General features: G+C 39.2%; 2 protein-coding genes across 3 annotated transcripts; one reads left to right on the top strand and one right to left on the bottom strand.

Moving 5' to 3' along the window:
- Positions 1-2,114: 2,114 nt before the first annotated feature.
- LOC116673243 (deoxyhypusine synthase) lies at positions 2,115-15,081 on the bottom strand. 2 transcript variants are annotated; one of them, XM_032505430.1, is made up of 10 exons: positions 14,800-15,081; positions 13,599-13,813; positions 10,707-10,862; positions 9,015-9,136; positions 8,288-8,384; positions 6,036-6,122; positions 5,852-5,957; positions 5,658-5,761; positions 4,800-4,925; positions 2,115-2,324 (listed from the first exon to the last, which is right to left on the bottom strand). In XM_032505430.1, the coding sequence occupies exons 2-10, from the start codon at positions 13,785-13,787 to the stop codon at positions 2,229-2,231; spliced, it is 1,083 nt and encodes a 360-aa protein (XP_032361321.1). In that variant the 5' UTR covers positions 13,788-13,813; positions 14,800-15,081; the 3' UTR covers positions 2,115-2,228. The 2 variants fall into 2 exon arrangements, with proteins under 2 accessions (XP_032361321.1, XP_032361320.1); XM_032505429.1 differs by having other exon boundaries at positions 13,599-13,792; positions 14,800-15,074.
- LOC116673241 (E3 ubiquitin-protein ligase TRIM21) lies at positions 14,857-20,679 on the top strand. Its single transcript, XM_032505427.1, has 3 exons — positions 14,857-15,156; positions 16,916-17,092; positions 18,656-20,679. The coding sequence occupies exon 3, from the start codon at positions 18,658-18,660 to the stop codon at positions 20,269-20,271; it is 1,614 nt and encodes a 537-aa protein (XP_032361318.1). The 5' UTR covers positions 14,857-15,156; positions 16,916-17,092; positions 18,656-18,657; the 3' UTR covers positions 20,272-20,679.
- The last annotated feature ends 1,816 nt before the right edge of the window (positions 20,680-22,495 follow it).

Here is a 22,495-nt window from a genome sequence, read left to right as displayed (position 1 = left end):
GGCTTTCCCGTATAGACCTTTGGCTAGTGTGAAAAAGTATTAAAGAGCAAGATGTGTCAGTAAATATTCTTCCCTGCCCCCTAAGCAATCATAAAGCCATTTACATTTCTATTAAATTACTTCCCTCAGATGGTTGCAAAGCTAATTATTGGAAATTAAATAACTCCCTTCTTAAAGTTGAGGAGGCTAAAGAGAAAATCCCCCAGTTGATAAAACACTTTTTTAACAAAGCTGAGATGTTAAATTGATTTAAAGTTAACTGGGAGTTATTTACATATGAATCAGCCAAATATTTTAGGAAGCTGGGTAGCAACCTTGCTAAATTGAGGAAATTAGATAGATAGATAGATAGATAGATAGATGGATATTTATTGATCCCAAAAAAATGGGAAATTACGGTGTTACAGCAGCACACGTTCATCAGTCACACAACACAGAATATAAATATAAATGAGATACTAGGAAAAAAATATACATACATACAGCATACATGAAAAATAATAATAAGAGGAATAAAATATAAGAACAAATATTTAAATATATACAGGATGGGAAAACAATCTATCGGTCCTATCTCAAATATCACCAGATGCTTTAACAGAGGAGGAAAAGATAGAAATGTTTAATTTAAAAGAGAACCTGGATAAAATATATAAAAGGAAGGCAGAAGGAGCTTTTATAAGGTCTTGGAAGCAGTGGTTAGAAGAAGGAGAACAGAATTCTTCATATTTCTTCATACTGGAAAATAACTACCGGACTAACCTAATGTTACCAGGACAGTTTGGTTAACTACCGGACTAACCTAATGTTACCAGGACAGTTTGGATAATTAACTTAAACCTTTCTCCTTCTGTCTGCAGTCTTGAAGCAACACCATCAGCAGCTGAATCTGATCGCCCTTCATGTTGAATATACTTGCGTGTACAGTATATAGTAATGTTTGAATAAATGTTATAATGAAGATACATGTTTCTTTAATGTCTTTTTAGAGCTTGTACACCTAACGAGTTATTATTAAAACAGGTAGCATCTGAATATAATTATTCAGTTAGAAGCTTCCTGTGTCCAGGTCACAATTTGATGGAAAAATTGACATTGAAAAACAGTTTATATTATATGCACACCTGAAAACTTAAAGACACAGATAAAGCACTTAATATAATACATTTATTTTTTAAATGCCAATATTTAATATAGCTAATAATCAATTGAACATCTCTCTTTGGCCTCTGCCTCCCAGCTCTCTCGTCTTTTGCTTTCCCTCTCCTCCTCATCATCTCTCCCTTCTGGTGATGCTAGTGCAGCACCTGGCCCTGGTTTGTCCTCCTGGATCGGGGCAGTCAGACTGCAGCAGACTGCTCTAATGCCCCATCCATGTTGGCAAACCAGGGCCAACCTGCTGCTGTGGCTTCCATCCTCAGTGACCGCCTCCGTCTCTTCCTTAGTTCCTCTTAAAAGACAGCAAGCACAAGAAAACAATAGATAGATAGATAGATAGATAGATAGATAGATAGATAGATAGATAGATAGATAGATAGATAAACAGATAGATGTTGATCCCAATAAAATGAGAAATTACAGTGTTCCAGCTGCAGCCCATACCCCTGGTGATTAGCTTTAGTCTGAAAAAAAGGATTGCTCTCAGTGTTCATCCTCTATGCACTGATCTGCCAACAATATTGCAAGCATTTCTCCTGTGTAAACTGATCATTTACATCTCTTGTTCAGATGAAGGCAGATCCTTTTTTCTCTGTATTATATAAAGTATAAGACAGACACTGTAAATTCCATTTATACGCAGATGACACAATGATGTATTTGATTGCGCCAACAGCTGACCTGGCATTAAAAATAAAGTTCTAATTTGAATGTTTTTTTCCAATGGATTTGAAATGTAAGACGTCTTGTAAATTTTATGATTTTAATCAGATTTTTGGATTCCCTCATTGTGCTGAATACCCATTTGCTTTTTTCCTTCATGGATTTATGAAGCTTGATAAAATAATTACATAAAGAAAAAAAAAAATTCTGCAATTTAGTTATGATTTCCACCTGCATAGGGAACTTATTGTAATAAATAAATTTGAAAAAATGTACAAAATTTAAAGCATTTAAAGAAAGTCAATTTTATTTTAGACAGCCCAGAATTATATATTTTTTCATTTTCAAGGTTTGCAATGTGGAATATGACTGATTCCATCTGAAGCTTTGTATTCCAGACAATTGGTTCATTTGTTTTCTTTGCCAGTTGTCATCTTTTTAGCATGGACTGCAAAGGTCTCCGCCACCAGTAGGGGGAAAATGATGGAAGCATCTGCACACACCTGGAAAGACAGAAATGAGAAGCAAAGATTCAATCAAAGATTCAAAATGAGCCATGTTTTTTTTAAATTGTGATGGCAGGATAAATTACCTTTGAAATACATCATGTCTGCTTTTGCTCTACACAGAGATCGTGATTATTTAAAAATATAATTATATTGGGCCAATCTACTGTATAGACTGTACTTATGATGCAGAAAAACTAGTCCATGCATTTGTTACTTCTAGGCTGGATTTCTGCAATTCTTTATTATCAGGCTGCTCGAAAAAGTCCATTCTCTTCAGCTGATCCAGAATGCTGCAGCACGTGTTCTGGAAGGAACCAGGAAAATAGATCTCTCCTGTTTTAGCTTCTAAGCATTGGTTTCCTGTAAAATCTAGAATAGAATTTAAAATCCTTCTTCTCACCTACAAAGCTCTTCATGGTCAGGCACCATCTTATCTTTTTAGATTTAGATTATTAGAATTCAGGGTTACTTGTGGTTCCTAGAGTCTCTAAAAGTAGAACGGGAGCCAGAGCGTTCAGCTATCAGGCTCCTCTCCTGTGGAACCAGGTTCCAGTTTGGGTTCGGGAGGCAGACACCGTCTCCACATTTAAGAGTAGGCTTAAGACTTTCCTCTTTGATAAAGTTTATAGTTAGGACATAGAACCCACCTGCTTCTCGTCATAGTTGTCAGATCCCTAACCCTAACCCTAACCCCCTAACCCTACCCTAACCCCCTAACCCCTAACCCTAACCCTAATGCCAACTGTTTCTCCCCCTACCCTAACCAGGGTTTGTATCCCATCCCCCACTCTCACCTTCCTGACCCTAACCCCAACGGTTTCTCCCCTACCCTAACCAGGGTTTGTATCTCTTCCCCCACTTTGACCTTCTTGACCCTAACCCCAACTGTTTCTCCCCCTACCCTCACCAGGGTTTGTATCCCATCCCCCACTTTGACCTTCTTGACCCTAACCACAACTGTTTCTCCCCCTACCCTAACCAGGGTTTGTATCCTATCCCCCACTTTGACCTTCCTGACCCTAACCCCAACTGTTTCTCCCCCTATCCTAACTAGGGTTTGTATCCTATCCCCCACTTTGACCCTCCTGACCTTCCTGACTTCCTTTGACACACTGAGCTCCTCTATCTTTCTATCTTTCCATTTATGTGCATCCATGTCCCAGAAATGCTTGTTACTAACCTAGTTCCGGGGAGTCACTCCCCGGAGTCCTTTTGTTCTTTTTTCCCCAGCCTGTTCCCTCGGATCAGAGAGGCTCCAAAATCATGGTAGCAGCTGTCGCCATGGTCCCGCTCCATGTTCTGCGATACCATGTTCATCTTGCTACACTCTGCGGTGCCCAGCTACATCCTGCTGTGCCTTGTAATGCCCACAGTGCCCTGCTATGCCATGAACTATTACAAAGAACTGCTACAAACTACTATTTTTTCTACTTTTGTTATTTCCACTTCATTCTGACCCCAACCGGCCCGTCAGACACTGCCTACCAAGAGCCTGGGTCTGACCGAGGTTTCTGCCTAAAAGGGAGTTTTTCCTCGCCACTGTCGCACTGTTGCTTGCTCTGGAGGAAACTACTAGAACTGTTGGGTCCTTGTAAATTCTGGAGTGTGGTCTAGACCTACTCTATCTGTAAAGTGTCTCGAGATAACTCTTGTTATGAATTGATACTATAAATAAAATTGAATTGAAAATTACTGTATCAACACATTGTCACTCCCATTTCGTAAAATACAGATGCTTGGTCAGGTTCCTTTGTTCTTGTTATTGATGCTAAAGGTCTCCTTTAGTGTCTTATCTAAATGAGCTAGGTGGTCTCTTTTGATGCTGTTATGTTAAGGAAAAGGTCGTGGGTGGGCTAACGTTTCTGTGACACACGGGAATAACGGGACAGTTAAAGAAGAAAGCAACTTTAGGAAAGGTACCACACGGGACACAAACCCCAGTCTCTTGAGATAATAAGTGTTATCTCGAGAGACTTTCCAGATAAAGTCGTTCTAGACCACACGCTATAATTTACAAAGCACCAACAATTCTAGTAATTCCCCCAAGAGTAAGCAACTAGTGCAACAGTGGCGAGGAAAAACTTGGACAGACTCAGGCTCTTGGTAGGCGTTGTCCCACAGTGCCGGTTGGGGGTGTGATGCACAGTTGCAATAATAGTCACAATATAGACAATGGAAAAGTACACTACAAATGGTAGTCAGTAGTCTTCTGGGTGAAAGTCTTGTGTTTGACCCATCCGCCCCCCAAACAGAATGTCTGCCTTACATACTACTCGCTAAACCCTGTGTAGCTGCTGCTCTCCCCGGTACGTTCCACAAACACGCCGAAGGGCGCCTTTTTTGTCCCTTTAGACGCTGACAGCCACTGTCCAAACGTTCGTATTTTACAAGTTCGGAGTGAGAACGGGTTGACCATTAACAATTGGAACATAACTTTGACAATAGTATGTAATACTTAATATCAAATACCTTCACAGGTTTAGCATCTACACTGATCTTGCCCCAGGACACGGCCTCCTCAGGACTGCCCCCTGAGTCGGAACCATCAAACTCCTGAGCCGTGTTCACGTACACTGCATAGTCGGCTCCATTCCTCTGTAAGGAGACAAAGCATTGTGTCATTAAGCCTGGTACTAATGCACCAATGCAAATACTAGATATCAATTTCACATCAATGTGGTGGCACTGTGGAAGGTAGACCAATTGGCTTACAGTGCACTTTCAACTGCGTTTCCTCCACAGCCTTTTGAAATATTGTAATTTTTGAGCACTCAAGAATCTCTCTATGGATGGGTCAGACAAGACAGAACTTATGTACAACCAAAAAGTCAACGTTCATGTCATGGTGTCATGGTGGTGTGTGTTTCTGTTCTCTCTCTGGCAGTGTTGGTGCAGCTGAGGGCGTGGCTGGCTGAGCTGGTCTCTCTAACTAGGCACACTTGGAATTGATCTTGTTTACCACCTGGCACATGAAAGCCTGGGCAAGACTCCCGTTGTTGGTATAGTGAAGTGGCACTTTATTTTCTAAGTTTCTTTGTGCTCTTTAGTTTTTGTAGTTTGTTTGAAAGTTCATGTTTCGTGTGGACCATGAGCACTGATCGCTCGTGTTGCTGGACAATTAATAATGCCTAAAAAAGTGTGTATCTCTTTTTGTAAGGTATCATCCATATGAAGGTAGATCTGGATGAGCTGCCAAAATAATTAATACCAAAGTGTTCTGCTCTGAAAGACTTCTAGAAACAGCCTTTTCTCACACTTCTTTGAAAGAAAGAGTACAAAGCGTATCTTTGGCTCAGGACGTCAAAGTAAAAAATGCAGGCTACTTACCCAGAAATTGGCATTGCATACTTGGTGTTTGGCTACACCTCCTCCCAGGATGATCATCCCTGTGCTGTTGGCAGCAATTGCGAGGCTGTTCAACTTTGAAATATCTGGAATTAAATGCGTTGTATAAGACCAAGTTAAACCACAGAGACAAATTAAGTAAGCCTCTAATAAGTAAGTAAGTAAGACTCTCTTACCTTCAACTATGTCCAGTCTCAAGCCCGGGTTTTCAGCTGAGAAGACAAAGAGCTCGTCTCCTATAGCGCCGTCTGTTAGGGCAGGGCAGAACACCGGGATGTTATTCTGAAACAGACATCAGCTCACTGCTCAGTAACCGCATAAACACTCAACAGTTGTTCCAAGATCACTCGCATACAGTACCTTGTAGGCCCAGTAGTAGACAGATTCAGGGTTGTTGATCTCCCTGCCCAGCCGATGGATCATCTTAGATGGAGTCCAGCAAATGCCCTAACAGAAGTCACATAAAAAATAAAAAAAATCAGTAAGCTTAATTTCAGGGCTAGAGTGAGAATCTCAACTTTGATAATAGATAGAACAACAATTTTAAAAATTCCTCCTGTATAATGTTCAATAATGGTTGGAATTTAGAACTCTGCCTTGTAGGTTGAGTGAGTGATTTGATAAAGTTTCAATTATATTAGGAACCTGAAATCTGCTAAATTATTTTACATTCAATGGGACAAAACTGGTGGCCTTAATCTGGAACAAACACACTGATGTTTATATTTCAACTAACATGGAGGTGTTAGTTCTCCAAATGTCTGATCCAAGAAGGACACAAACAGGACAGCTCTCTCTCACAAACACCCTTATTACTGCTAACAAATGCGGCACGTTATTATAATTGAAGCGTTTTTTTTGTCATCAGACCAACTAGATCTCTGAGCCGAGAGGCAAAGACTTTTTTCTTCCTTGGTTAGTGGGCCGTTCACGAGACAAGCGCGTAAATGCTGCCGATTGGCTGAGGTTGAGTAAAATTAGTTGGTAAGCCAATCAGAGGTAGAGTTGGGCGGGTGTTCATAAGCAGTCGGAGACACAACGAACAACACAAGCGAGTCAAAGATTTACCACCATGGTCAGAAAACAGGCACTATGACTCTGGAGTGGCTACTCGCTCCGAAGCTAATCGCTGTCACTTTCTCACTTCTCCCTTGCTCTTTCTCACACACACACACACACACACACACACACACACACACACACACACACACACCACACACACACACACACACACACACACACACACAAATACATCTATGTTGTAATTTGTATTGGTCCACAAGACATAATATCTACATAGATGGCATCTGATTGGAGGCCAGTCTAACTTTGCCCCAGGGCAACATTAAAAGAGTTTAGATGTGTGTACAGTTTCTGTTAATAATGCATTGTATTAAGTGTCCATTTCATTATAATATTCAGATTTATCATAAATAATTGAACATGCATATGTATTTTATGTTCCATTAAAGGGGGGGTGGGTCACATTTGAGCATTTTACAATTTACTTGAAAGTAACGCATTAGTTACTTTCTGAAGTAACTAGTTACTTTAATAGTTTGTAACTGAGTATCTAATTTAGTTATTTTTTTGGAAGCAGTAACTAGTAACTGTAACTAATTCCTTTTTAAAAGTAACTTGCCCAACACTGTTCATAATTCAACAAGGACACTCTGCTAACCACTTGCTAGCCTAAAGTCGGAGCTGATTAAAGAACCAGCACCAACACTCATACCGCAGAGAGACAGAGAGACAGTGAGAGAGAGAGAGACAGACACTGCCCTGCCGCGCTGCAGGAGACAACCAGCTGATGAAACTAAGTTGCGACTGTCCTCACCCACCCACCTCCACGCATTTGAGTAGGTGACAACTTTTGTTTACCTGTGAACCAGGTGTGATGCTCTAGTTTGTGTCGGGAAGATATAGCAACAGGGCCTTCAGACGTTAATGTCCTGTAGACAAGCTGCTGCAGATTTGTCTTGTTCTGCATCTTGGTTGCTTCATTCATTGTTTGCCATTAATATGTTGATTCTGTTAGTTCCCATCATTCCTTTCTTTCATTCAGTTATCTTATTTTGATATTGGTAATCTTTATTTTTAGGTATATATAATGTAGGTAGTATATTTAGCAGTATATTTAGGTATATATAAGGTATATAAATCCTTTATTTATAAAGAACCTGATAATGTGCGTTTGTGAATGTAAAGTATTAATAAGCCACTGTTTATCGAGATACGTATGGGGTGCCAAATGTAAAAATTCAGATACAATTTGAAAGCTGATTTATTTTGATTATTTAGCTCACTTTTCTTACATTTAGATCATTTCCCTCACATTTAAGACACAATTTAGTGTAAACCAACATGCAATTGTATGTATGCAATTGTCAACAATATGTTTTGTAAAAGTAAAAGGAAAGGAAGTTAAATATTGCCATAACGCAGGTCAGCTGCTGGTTTTTCAACAATATAAAAAAATAACAATATAGAAAAATATATTACGCTAGAAGTTTTAAACCATTTTAACAATATCGCCCAACCCCAACTTGCAGCAATTCTCCCTGCATTTTAGAACATTTTAGAAAAAATGTTAAAATGTTCAATCCACACACCTGAGTGTTCTGCTCCAGCAGCATCTGCTTCAAGATCGCAGGCATCCATTTGTGAAAGTTAACATAGTTTTCTTGCGGGATCAGAGTGTTTCCAGCCCTGCAGCCAACAAGACAGCCACTGAATTGAATGTTCCTCTAAATTATGCTATGAGTCCAAAAAAAACAACCATTCAGTTAACAATCAAAGCAAATACCTGCAATTGAGAAACTGGATTTATTTGTAATTGTTTGGCCATTATCAATTATCAAAAAAGTCAGTTTGATCCTTTTTGTGTCCATCAACTTTTTAATCAAAAGCAGGGTTGGTAACCTTTTTCCAATATACTCTTTTTTTTAAATTGTTTGAAATGGTCTTTACATAAAAATATATGGGCTCTAATAAAGAAGTGAAAAAGATCGGTCCTCTTTAGCAGCTGTAATTCACATCCAATGTGCAGTCCACTCAGAAAGAACCAATGACATGGCTCCCTGCTCACTGCGAGTAATCTACCCCTCACAAGCGTGAGGTCATTGTGCATCATACTCGTTAGGTACTGCAAGTCTCCTACTACTCCTGAGGAGATGCTACTTTCAAAGCTTTTCACCAACCGTGCCTTTTTATGTGTGGTTTTCCAGCTCTAAGGCTGTTAAAGGGATTTAGCTAGTTCACGTCTTTCTTGAAATCGTTCTCCATTCTATTTACAGCCACATTTTGAACCTATTCTGTTAATTTGATATGTTCTCTGACCTGTTATGGCCCTTTTCATACAGATCCTTGCCAGACATAGTAAAGTCTCCAATGTAAGCCGGGCTGAAACACTTCATCAGATCCTCCTCTATACCTCCAGCTGTGGTCACTAAGACATCCACCTACAGAGACAGAATACAATGTATGTATCAGGGGCTGCAGCTAACGATTAGTTTCATAATTGATTAATCTTCTCAACTAATGAATTAATCATGTAGTGTGTAAAGTAGTGAAAATACTGTGTATATAAAGGCTATATCAAAGAGATTTTTTTTAATATCTAGAAAAACAATGAAAACCTGGTGTTAATAAGCTCGTTCGAGATGAACTGCGCCTCGCCTGTAAAGTGGGCGAGAGCAGGCGGCAGCAGCGGGGGGGCGGTGACAAAAAGCTGCGGTTAAGTCGGACAGTTTCCAGCCGATTCCAGCAGCCTTCAGGCTGGACAGGAAGTGACAAAAACACTGTTGTGCGATTCCGATTTATTAAAATGTAATCAGACCCAGATATCAGCTGGTACACAGTCTCCAGTTGTTTTAGTTATGACAGAGTAGCTGTCAAAGCACTCTACATGCGATATGTTGCTGATTTTAATTAACAACACACTGTAGATGATCAGTGATCTGCTCAGATCTAGTCTCTCTGACTTCTAAACGTCTCTATCAGCCACACAACATGTGTTCTGGACGGAATAAGTCTTTAAATCAGACAAATAGCAATTAAAATCCCTCCGATTCAAAAACGATGAAAAAAGTTTATATAAAACGTCATCATGTTGTAAACCAATCAGATTTTAAATCAGCCGAGAAGCCGGCGTTTCCCAGCATGCTCTGGGTCCGCATGGGTCCTCCTGGCTCTTGCAGTCGGTGAAAAGCAACTGCGCCGCCTGCGTCTCAGAACTGCGGCCGCCTTGCTCTCGTGAGATTTCCGTTGCCCACGTGTGCATGACGTCAGAGCAAGTCGGGACCAAGTCGGACACAAATCTAACCTGATAGTGAACAAGGTGAAAGAAGTATCGTTTAGACACACAGATATTACCCTGCCAATCATTACATGCTAAAATTTAAAAGCGACATCAATGCAAACTGTTCTTTCTGTGAAGATCACCCAGAAACTGTTTTACACCTTTTTTGGTATTGTTTATACTCCAGAAGATTTTGGCAACACCTCAGCAGATTTATCATTGACCGTATCTATAAAGACTTTGCTTTATTATGGGAAAATGTTGTATTTTGCTTTTATAGAACTCAAAGTAAAGATATTTTTTATTATAAATTTATTAATCCTTTTGGCCAAATTTCATATTCACAAATGTAAATTCAGTTCTAAAAAACCTAATTTTATTCTTTTTTCCCATGATGTTGTGCATTATATAAATCTGATTTCGGGCTCCCATAACAAGAAGGCAGCTAAAACTGTCAGAATATGGTCCTCCTTATCTCTCTAATGACCTTTAAGCTTCCCCTGGCAAATTGTATTGTATTATTATGTTTTTTGTGTTTATATTTTTTACTTTTGTGTGTCGTTGGTGTTCTGTTTTGTATTTTTTGAAATAAAGATGGCATTTAAAAAAACAAAAAAACAAAACACAAATCTAACCGGCATGCAACGGGCGCCGATCGCCGGTGATCGATTCTGCGCAGACCTGGCTCATCTCGAACGAGCCTAATGCTTCCTAGTTGAGGAGGGTTGTACCATTTTGTGTTCTGCGAGGTAGCGGATAGTCTCCCTGAGTCCGCTGCTGATGAGGTTGGAGGTGTAACTGAGGAAGATGGTGCAGCTCTTCAGGCAGGGGCAGGTTGATGGGTCTTCATCAACACCTCCCTCCAGTGGTTGCTGACGCCTCTCGATCTGTGGGCATTAAAAGCACTGATACAACTAGAAAAGGCAATCATCAATCCAGCTGCTTATATATGCACTGCCATCAGTAAATAAGTAAGGGTTAATGCCTGATGAGGTGTCCATTGTTAGGAATTAGTGGAAGAAGGAAGATGCTGGTGACTTGCCAAATAACATTTTTTAAATGACTTTTACAATCAAAACGTTTTTTTCAAACAATAACTCCGTTTCCCAGGGTACACCTGAGGGTTTGACTTATACCTGAAACAATCAATCCCATCTCATTAGGTTCTTATGGAATTCAAATGTTGTACACTGTTCCAGTTAATAGGAAAGACCTTAGATGTGACTTGCAACGCTTAGCAACAGGAGATATTTATATTCTGCCCAGCTCATAGAACCCTTTAGCTCAGCCAGCTATGATCCATAAAGCTAATGTTATTCTATCAGAATCCCAGTCATAACACAGTAGTTGGCCATCAGTAAATAGATTTTGATAGTAAAGGAATGTACGGTGGCTGACAGGGGCAAACACCCTGCAACTTAAGAAAACACATGCAAATGGACAAAACACACGCAAATTAAGAAAACATCTTCATTACTTTGACAACACATGTGCAGCATTTATCAAACGCGCTGCAAATGCACACATCACAACCAAATACAGAAACGCCCTGCAATAGGAATTTAAAAAAAGCACACCCTGAAAACAAATGCAACAGAAAAACGCTGCATCCAGTTTACACAACGGAAGGCGAGGTTATGTCAGAGAGTGGATATTTTGTTTTCCTAATTTTTGTATTTATATTTTGAAGTGTTTTTTTTCAGTAACATATATGGACTTTAAAGTATCTTGTATTAAAGTACAAGAGCTAGCAATCTCTTGTAAAAATCAGTCTCTAACATATAACCTGTTGTTTTTTTATAATACTGTAAAAGACTAGGGCCAAATGTAAAAATGAATATGCGTCTTTTAATATTGCCTCTCTCTCTCTCTCTCCGTGGGGTCGACAATTCCACTTAACGCTCCGCCTAGAGGCCTCAAGAACTTCCGCTGAGTAAACTCGATGCAGCGTTTTTCTGTTGCATTTGTTTTCGGGGTTGGTTTGCTTTTTTGCATTGTTTGGTAGTGTTGGTGTACTTGCACCGTATTTGCTAAATGCTGTGCATGTTTGTCAAATTAAAAAAATATGTTTTCTAAGAAAAGATGTTTTCTTAATTTGCTTAATTTCTTAGTTGCAGTGCGTTCGCATACGACACCGTAGGAATGATCCACCATGTGTAACGTACTGTCAGCCGCAGCCTGAAGTAGCCAATGGGATAAGAGATGATTGCAGTGGAACAAAGTCCGTTCAGAAGGGCAGTGTAGAGTGTAACGTACTTCTTGCAGCTTGTGTGTTCGTGCCATCCTGTGGAGCTCAGAGGACAAGGCACTGGAGGACTACACTCAAAGTTGGAATTAACAGATTCTCATTTTTTAAAGCCATAGTGCTTAGGTCAGTGAATCATGCACCACCCCCACCCCTCCTCCACACAGTTGCTAGTAGTGTTTACGCCGCCCAATCCAGGAGGGTTAAAAAAAACATGACTCTTCAGAAGAGGGAATTATCTTGTGATTTTTATGTCCTCTTCTTCTCCAAAGCTGAAGCTGCTGTTGTCCTTTCTTAGTGGGGACGCATAACGCATCACTCGAGCGTCTGCGTGTGAATGTCGCTGGACTACACTTTCTTTGTAAACGTAGCCACACTAAGAAAATACAAAGAGAGTTTTGATGAGTTGATAGACTTCGTTATCTTTGGATCAATGTAACATACTGTACATGTATTTTTTCCCTGTCTCTACAGTTGCTGAGTGCCAAAGGTGGTGCTATTAGTGCCCCTGGTGGTTGTGTATCCCTCCTTTGTGCTGTGTCCTCAACAACATTGTTTTTATTCACCACTGTGTGTTTGTGTGTGTTTGTGTGTGTGTGTGTGTGTGTGTGTGTGTGTGTGTGTGTCTGCGTGTGATCGGGGTGATTCTTCCCTGAGACCCCACTTCCCATTAACTACTCACTCTAGGCCTCAGCACTCTCCCCTTAACCCCTGTGTGATTTTTTATTTTATTGTTTTTATGCAAATGTTTAATTCTTTTCACTGTATAATAAAGTAATTGTCTTTAAAACAGAACCATGTCCCCCTGCTTCTTGTACAATTAAACCTCTATGCTTTCCTCATTATAAGTCCAAGTCTATTCCCTGGGTGAAATCCCCAGAGTGGCGTTGTCGGTCTCTTCTTTATTTCTAAGGGTTTTTCAGAGCCCACCATCCCATCCTAGTTGCCACAATCAATCTGAAATAGTTGCACACTGGTGCTTTCATTTAGAATCAGTCAGTTTCACCGGAACTAGTAGATGTCCTTTATCCCTTTTAAGTGGACACCCTGCAGCCAATCAGAATCAAGTATTCCCCCAGACCATTGTCTTTAGATTAAGGCTGAATCCCATTTCTCTGTCTTACCCCTACCCCTTGGCCCTTGAAACCAAGGGATAAGGGGTAGGGGTGAAAACATCCCCCTATGAAATGGGACACCACTTGGTGACATCACCATACAGAATTGATCACAAACTTCCAAGATGCCGTCTCTGTCTGTTGATTGCGTGGGTTTGGACAACAGTGTCATATGCTTCTTGTAGCACCAAAGCTAAACAATAAATTTGACAAAAGGAACATGGGCATTCACTGAAGTTGTCCCTTTGTACCACCTGTCTCACCATTGCGTTGACCTTTTGGATAGCCAATCCAACTGTAGTGGCCTGCAGGCCTGTGGTAAGGTAAGCCTTCAGCAGGGTGCGGTAGTCCACTCCCTGGTTGAAGTCGTAGCCCCGGACCTTTAGTGTGTCCTTTGGTATCGGGGCGGTTTTCCTGAGATCTCCAACTATTGGGTGGTTATGATGTGCCATATTTTCTGTAAGAACATAAAGAAACACTATAATTACTGTAAAACAACAGTCAGCAATGCTCATCACGCAGTCACTGAGAAACTCAGACCATACCATGGTCCACCTGATTCCCTCATACAGGCAGAGACTAAAGTTTCTAAACTTGTTGTAAGGACATCTAAGAAGTGGACCAGTGAAGCTGGGGTGGACCTTCAGCCGTCTTTGGAAGTACATATTGGGATGTTTTCAGGACTAACAGCTTGGGCGAGCACACAAAGGCTGGGAGTGCTGCATACCAACACTCGAGGTTCAATGACGACAAGCCCTGGTTTACAGCCAAACTTAGACGGTTGGTGAAAGAAGAGACGAGACGTTCAGAAAGGGAGACAGAGACTGGTTTAAAGAGTCACAATACAGGTTTAGAAAGGCAGTGACAGAAGCGTCAAAACTCTTCAACAATTTTCATTAAATGACTCAATTTCTGTCTGGAGGGGAGCTCAGTCAAATAAAAAGCTCAGTCAAATAACAAGCTAAACCCCATGACATGACATTTAGTAATTTTTTTCACACTTTGCACAGATTTACACTTGTGTGAGGGACCAAGCTGGCAGGCACAATGAGTTGTTAGGTAGACTTTAAGAAAAATGTAGATTTTTATTTACAAAACTAAAAAAACAACTAATTTTCAGAAAACAGAAAGTCCTGGGCACATAAAAGAGGTGTCACCTAAACTAACTCAGGTAACATAACCAAACAGGCCTAACAAGACTGAGACATGGGGGAAACTTATGCTGGTCAGGCCATTCTGACACAAAGGGGGGGTAGATAAACACATTAAATAGACAACCACAATACCCACAGCCTGTGTTAAACCAATGCTGCCTAATATAAACTAAGGATAAAATCAATCAATTCTAGCAATTCCCCCCCCCCCCCCCCCCCCCCCCCCCCAGAGCAAGCCTTTAGTGTGACAGTGGAATGTAAAAAGAGAGCTGAAGTGCATAATGAAAATGTTACATTTCTTCCAACTTACCTGCTCCGTGTGTTCGCGTGTCTATGTTGCCTAGTAACGAATTTATGGTGGCCGACACTGTTTAAAACATGGGGGACCGATGCGTGCTGGCGGCAGGAAACTTCACTCCGTGTGTCTGCGTCTCGTCCATCATGTAGCTACAACTTGATGGGCGTGGCCTTCTCAGCGTGGGAAACACAAAGTGTGGCGTGTGAGCGTGCAAACTACTTTAAATGCGTGTGTCTCAAAGCCAATGCGTCAGGCTTGAGAACCCCGCGACGTCCAGCACGGAGCTGCGCCAAACGAAGTTGACAGAAGCGCAGAAGAGAAGAAGAGTTATGATTATGATCATATGAGACACCGTCTCGTCCACTGCAGGTTTAACCCTCTATTGCATGAATTATTTTTTAAACATGGTAAAAATGTCTTGATGTGTTTTTATTACTCCAGGATGCTTAAATAATGCAATTGCAAAGAAATATTTTTTTTTAAAATGAAGGGGGGGTAGTTGGTAATTTGTTGCCATATGGCAACAACGCGCATTCGTGGAAAGTGCTAAAAAATCCATTATTTCTTTAAAAACATGCTTTTATTGAAATAATTACGAAACAAATTCAACTTATATGTATCTACATGTATAGCCCAATGTGTTTACAGTCAAATTAGTTTAGTTTTAATTGTAGTTTTTGATAATTATTAATAAAAACACTGTAATAAGTCTGTCATGTACACCTGAAAGAAGACACACGGATACAATGTACTTGATTAAGGGCAAAATAAGTACAACACACTGACTAAACTTACAATTACTGAACTATATGACCACTGGAAACATATTTCTGATACATAATCTTCCTTTAGGAACTCCTTATTTAAACCAGAAGGGTATATTGACTATAAATGTCATTGGACACACCGATTGATTTGAGTGCGCCAACATGATTTCCTTTGGAGTAACTCCATTTTATTGGTGAGAAATTCATTTACATTAGTGTGTAATTAATAATTTAGTAAATATATTAATTACAAAATGGCTGAAATAACATAATATAAATACATTTTATGTTTTTCTTTGAAAATACTATAATTAATTGCAAACATAGTGTTAGAGTAGCCTAAAGTTATAGTAATTCAATTGAGCCCATTAGGCAAAATGTACACATTTCACCTCAATATTTGCATAATGTTGCCATATGGCAACAAATTAATTTTAGCCTTTTACAGAAAAAATACAACATTTTAACTGGTTTAAATGATGAAAAATTAAAGTTGACTTATTCCAGATAACAGTTGAATTTTCTTTTCTTCAAAGAAATGCTTCTAAAATTGAGAAAAACGACATTTTGGCTGATCCTGGAGCGTGAGCCTTAGTGTGGCACATGTCCAGAAAAAGGGGGGGGGGGGGGGGGGACAGGATTCTGTGGGTATGTGAAGTCATCAAATGGGTACAACTTCAAAATAAAAGACCTATTTACACAATTAAACAAAAAACAATGCATTTTACATGGTTTATTGTGAAAAACACTAAGAAAAAGAATTTGTTGCCATATGGCAACAACATGCAATAGAGGGTTAATGTTGCACACCACTGTTTTTTGTAAGTAGTTTAAAGTGTCAACATTGTTATTGTGAATCTTGGTTTTAACCTTCAAACAAACGCCCCCCCAAGGGCACCTCAACGCCCCTCTTTCCAAAATATAGCTTTTTTGCCCATGTGGCCCTAATCCTGTTCAGAATGTCTCCTCTCTCTCTCTCTCTCTCTCTATATATTATATATATATATATATATATATATATATATATATATACTTCAATTTAAATTCATGTTGCTTTATTGACATGACAAAAAAATCCATCTGTGTTGCCAATGCATAAGAATAAACATGCATATAAACTTTAAAAAATAATATTAATACAAGTAAACAGGATACTTATGATACAATTGTAGATACTAAAGGAATTATGTGCATGTCCCTCAAAGGGTACTTTGAAACAATAAAAAAAGAATACAAAAATAAAAATTATAGTTGGCCTATATATAAAATTCTCTATGTATTTTGCCTTGTATTGTGGCAAGAGAAGACATATGTAGCTGCTAGTCATGCCGTGCTTATATCTTTGTTTAAATGAATTTCAGCTCTAGCCCACAGATTTTATGAGAGGCGGAGCAACACTGGAGAAAAAGGACTGTTTTTTCCGCCAAAATCCTGAAATGAAAGTGAAAGAAACTCAGTGCTGCAGAGAGACGTCTGGTGTTCTCTATTGGAGTAGGCCAACAGCTTTTGTTTACGAAAAACACATCAGAAACCCACGGGTGAGTACATGGATGATTTGTTAGTGTGTGTGTGTGTGTGTGTGTGTGTGTGTGTGTGTGTGCGTCTGTGTGTGATGTAGCAACAACTATAAAGTCTAGTACCATTCTGTATAGTGCTAGAAAAAAAATTCAGGTGAAGTGGCATTAATTTAGTCGTCCCATTAGCACCAGGATTGTATTACGAGCCCCAGTAGGACAATCTACTGCCATTCAAAATACTCTCGTAGTAAAAAAGCAAAGGAAAGGGTCTGTGGTCCGTCCTTTACTGAGCATAGAATTTTATTCAATCAATCTGAAAAACAGTGCAAAATGTGGTTTAATTGTGGGCATTAAAAAGGAAATAGGCCTAGTGTTTTCCTGTATTTATATTAAAGCGGCTAGTTAAATAAACAAGAACCTCAAAAGCAAAAAAACAGGTCTAATTTCTGTGTCAGAAATCATTTCAGATTTGTGGCTTTCTTTTCGTCATTGTGTGCATGCGGGAGCTCAGAGCGAAAAGGTGTAACACTGGCGTCAGATGTTTTAGGGATTACTGAGGGGACTTAGTGATTATGACAGATATTAGCCTTCAGTATCTGGTTCACTTGTTTTGATATACTTCATGTAGGTTACTTAAAGTCGATTAAAAAGAGGAACAAAAAAACATATTTTGGAAACTGATCATAATACCTTAATTCAAATTTTTTTGGAAGATCCAATATTTTAAGGACACCAATTGTCTTTGTGAATGAATAATGTATTGTAAAATAAAGTGGGCATAAGTATACACACCTCTATGTTAAAATACAGGGGGCATAAGTATACACCCCCCTATGTTAAATTCCCATAGAGGCAGGCAGGTATTTATTATTAAAGGCCAGTTATTTTATGGATCAGGATATTATGCCCCCCCCCCCCCCCCCCCACATTATCACATATAGACCCATCACCATACATAGAGATTGGCGTGGTGTTATTTCAGTTAGCTTGTTTGATTTGCATTGAGAGATGATCTTATGGAAAGTTCTCAATGCCTATCTCTATGTATGGTGAAGGGTATGTGATGATGATGGGGGGGGCTATTTTAATTCTAAAGGCCAAGGGAACTTTATCACGATGCATAGTATCCTGATACATGAAATAACTGGCCTTTAAAAATAAAACTTTCTAATAATACTGTTATACATAAATATGCCTTTGAAGCGGATCATGTTTTTCTGTTTTTTGATACATTGTCTAAGAATTGGGACAGTTGTGTTCATTCAAGCATTAATCATTTTGTTATTGTTATCAGTAAAAGGTAATACAATGTAATGTTATTTGTGTGCTTTCCTTTCAACAAAGTATTATTTTAACAGTACTTCCACCTTTCAAAGAAATATTTTTTTTCATGGCTATTTGCTGTAGAAAAAAGAAAATCTGAGAGATCTGCTGACACCACATTTAAACCATTACATTGTGCAGTTTGATGAGGACGTGTGCTAGGACTCCTTGTGTTGATCTTTGAGACCCAAAGCTTATAATGAGAGAACAGAAGGAGGAGTGAGAAAGTAAATTGTTTCCCTTTTTTTTCTTGTTTTCTAGACATGTCTGCTGTCTGCAATTTCCTTTCTGAAGAGCACTTTCTGTGTTCCATCTGTCTGGATGTGTTCACTGATCCAGTCACCATACCGTGTGGACACAACTTCTGCAAGAACTGCATCACAGAACACTGGAAGATTAATGTCCAAAGCCAGTGTCCCATGTGTAAAGATCTTTTTGACAGAAGGCCTTTGTTGCGGGTCAATACATTCATATCTGAGATGGCTGATCATTTCAGGATGTCCAACATAAAGAAAGTCAGCAGCTGCTCAGTGCTCTGTGATGTCTGCCCTGAACCCAAACTGAAGGCTCTGAAGTCCTGCCTGGTGTGTTTGGCCTCCTACTGTGAAACTCACCTGGAGCTTCATCACCAAATCACAGGCCTGAAAAGACATAAGCTGATCGACCCTGTGGAGGACCTGGAAAACAGAATGTGTAAGAGGCATGATAGACCTCTGGAGCTGTTCTGCACGACAGATCAGGTGTGTGTATGTCAGTTCTGCACTGAATCAGACCACAGGAGACATTCCATTGTTCATCTGATGGAAGAATATAAACACAAGAAGGTTAAACTGGGGAAGACGCAGGCTGAAATTCAACAGATGATACAGGAGAGGCGACTGAAGGTTCAGCAGATGAAAGATTCACTGAAGCTCAGCAAGGATGATGCAGACAGAGAGACAGCAGCCAGTGTTCAGGTCTTCACTGCTCTGATCCATTCTGTTGAGAGAGGCCTGGCTCATCTTATGGATGCAATTGAAGAGAAGCAGAAAAAAGCAGAGAAACAGGCTGAAGGTTTCATCAAAGAGCTTGAATGGGAAATCTCCGAGCTGATGAAGAGAAGCACAGAGGTGGAGAATCTCTCACGCACTGACGACCACCTCCGTTTTCTTCAAAGCCTCCCATCCTTAATCCCTGCTCCACCCACCAAAAACTGGACGGACGTCCGATTTCAGTCTTCATTCATGGGCACTGTGGGAAGAGCTGTGGCTCAGCTGGAGGAGACACTCCGTAAAGAGATGAAGGAGCTGTGTGCTGATGTTGAGCTGAAGAGGGTTAAGCAGTATGCAGTAGATGTTACTCTTGATCCTGACACTGCTAGTCCCTATCTCATCCTGTCGGAGGGTGGGAAACAAGTAAAGTGTAGTGATACACAAAATGATGTCCCAGACAACCCTTTGAGATTCTCCATCTGTAACGGTGTTTTAGGAAAGCAGAGTTTCTCTTCAGGTAGATTTTACTACGAAGTTGAGGTTGGAGGCAAAACTGAATGGGACCTAGGGGTGGCCATTGAATCGGTCATCAGAAAGGGAAAGGTACGATTGTCCCCTAAGAATGGCTTTTGGAGTATATGGTTGAGAAATGTAGATGAGTATAAAGCTCTTGCAGGCCCTGGTGTCCTTCTCTTACTGAAGAGGAAGCCTCAGAAGGTGGGGGTGTTTGTGGATTATGAGGAAGGTCTGGTCTCATTTTATGACGTAGATGCTGCAGCTCTGATCTACTCCTTTACTGGCTGCTCCTTCACTGAGAAAATCTACCCATACTTCAGTCCTTGTAGTAGTGGCGGTGGCACAAACGCTGCCCCCATGATCCTGCTCCCTCCATTTCAAACAAATTAGACATATCAATTTATTTCGTCTGCTAATCTCCTCAATTACTTAATTCCGCTTAATTAAGTTAAAGCATCCCAAACATGAAAAATACTCTAATTGTATTAGCTGTCAAAAGCATAAAGAAACAGCAGGGGAGAAGTGGGTGAACAAACTTAAAGTTTAAAATAAAATTTGACAAGTCTGTGTGAAGATTCCCATGCTTTATTGTCAGTTTAAAAAAAATGTAAGATCATTTTTGGGCCTTATTTTTATAGGACAGCTGAACACATGAAAGTGGAGAGAGAGGGGGTTGACATGCAACAAAGGGCCGCTGGTCATAGTCGGAACCAGGGACACTCAATATGCCTCCATACATGGTGAGGTACTGAGGTAATCAATCAAGAGAGAATCAGCATCATTTTCTCATAGGCTTCTTTTCAATAAAACAAACATAAGAGCCAACCAATGCTGGAAATTAAATAAGATGCAGGTTTGAGGCACTTCCACATTTGATTTATCAAAATCAGAATCAGAATCAGAATCATCATTTGTTGATCTCCATAGGAAAATTTTGTGTTGCAGTTGCACCAGTAGTATAAATAATCAAGTAGAAATCTAAAGAAAGAAATATAAGGAGTGTGGATATGTACGGTATTTACATAGTTAAAGGAATGTTATGATATGGTATTTACATAATTAAGGAGTTGTAATGATGAAAAGTAATAATAATAATAGTAATGGTAGCAGTTGAGTATTGCACGCATTTTAAGCCAGTGTTATTGCACAAAACAGATAATATTTTCCACAATTACAGGAAGCTTCGTCCAATAATTTAATAGTCTATGTCCCGAACACATATTCGATCATTCAAGGGGCAGCGAGAGCCCTTACTGTCTATATTAATATATATATATATATATATATATATATATATATATATAATAAAAAAATGATAAACATAATAAGAGCACAAGGTTACCTGCAGCTTTTGCTGTTGCCAAAATGTCTATGTCAAAAAAAATGTATCAATAAGTGGATAGTTAGGATTTCCTTATCAAGTGAAAATAGTTAAACTGTATAGAGTGAGAGAGATGTATGATGATGACAATTATTTCTTTTAGACATACCGTCTGGATACTGAAAATGTCTTGCATACGTTAATTTTTCAGTATTTTAATGTAGTTTTTGCTTTGTTTCATTTGTTGTCTGTTTGTCGGTTCACAACGCATTCACAAAGTGATGGTAGACTGATCTTTAAAGACAGTGTTAGATTTGCAGACTTGTCTAATGCAAGTTGGCTATTTATTCAAAAATTGACTATGAATCAGTGCAAATGTGTCTACATTTCTGTTTAACTAGCTAGCTAGTAGTGTGGAATAAGCAATGAGAGGGGTAAGCCATACCAGTGTTGTGTAGAAGTTGGTTTTCCTGTCACTATGGGTTTCCTCCCCAAACTTAATCTGTGCATATACAATAAATATCCCAAAGAAGACATATAGAATAACATAAGGAAATGCATAGGCGGGGATGAAAAAAACTCTTAAGTGTTCGTTATTGCATCCGTCAGTTTGTTGCTCAATGTTGTAATTATGATTGGTTATGGATATATTTGTTTACACTCATGTAGGTGTTGCTGGGCTTCCCTAGGAAGTGCGCTTGCTTGCCTTGAGGACTATACCTTTATGTAATAGATGATTACATCAAATGAAATTAAAGCTTAATTAGTGGGTGAAATGAGTAATTACCTTTTAAGGATCATGTTTGTCTTTTTAATTATTTTATCAATAAAAAGGAAAAATACAAATCAGGCCTGGGGATTATTATTAAACTGCTAAAATGATTTGAAATAACCAAGAACAATAACAGAAACACAAAATAAAAAGTGAATTTCTTGCCAGCTGGTTAATTACATGGGTGTACCGACATGTGGATTAATAGATGGGTGAATGAATGAACAAAATAGCAAAATAAATAAAAACAATTACAAAATAATTTATTTTCATCAAGGTTGATAAAATTCTGAACATTTAGATACATTTAAGAATGAATACAAACAATGCACAAATAAATTAAGATAAAACTCTGTAGTGTAAACTACAGAATAATTTTCCTTCAGCATGATTTTTACCTGTGTTAGCAAGCAGTTTTAATATTAAATTAAACCACGTTCCCAACTGTAATTACATTTTACATCTTCATAATAGCATTTCTACTATTCTACTATTTCTAGTTTGAATGCCAATAGAGGTAT

This window comes from Etheostoma spectabile, chromosome 23 (genome assembly GCF_008692095.1).
Source record: "Etheostoma spectabile isolate EspeVRDwgs_2016 chromosome 23, UIUC_Espe_1.0, whole genome shotgun sequence".
NCBI lineage: Eukaryota > Metazoa > Chordata > Actinopteri > Perciformes > Percidae > Etheostoma > Etheostoma spectabile.
Note: the sequence above shows the minus strand (reverse complement) of the source record. Positions and strands in the feature narration are given on the sequence as shown.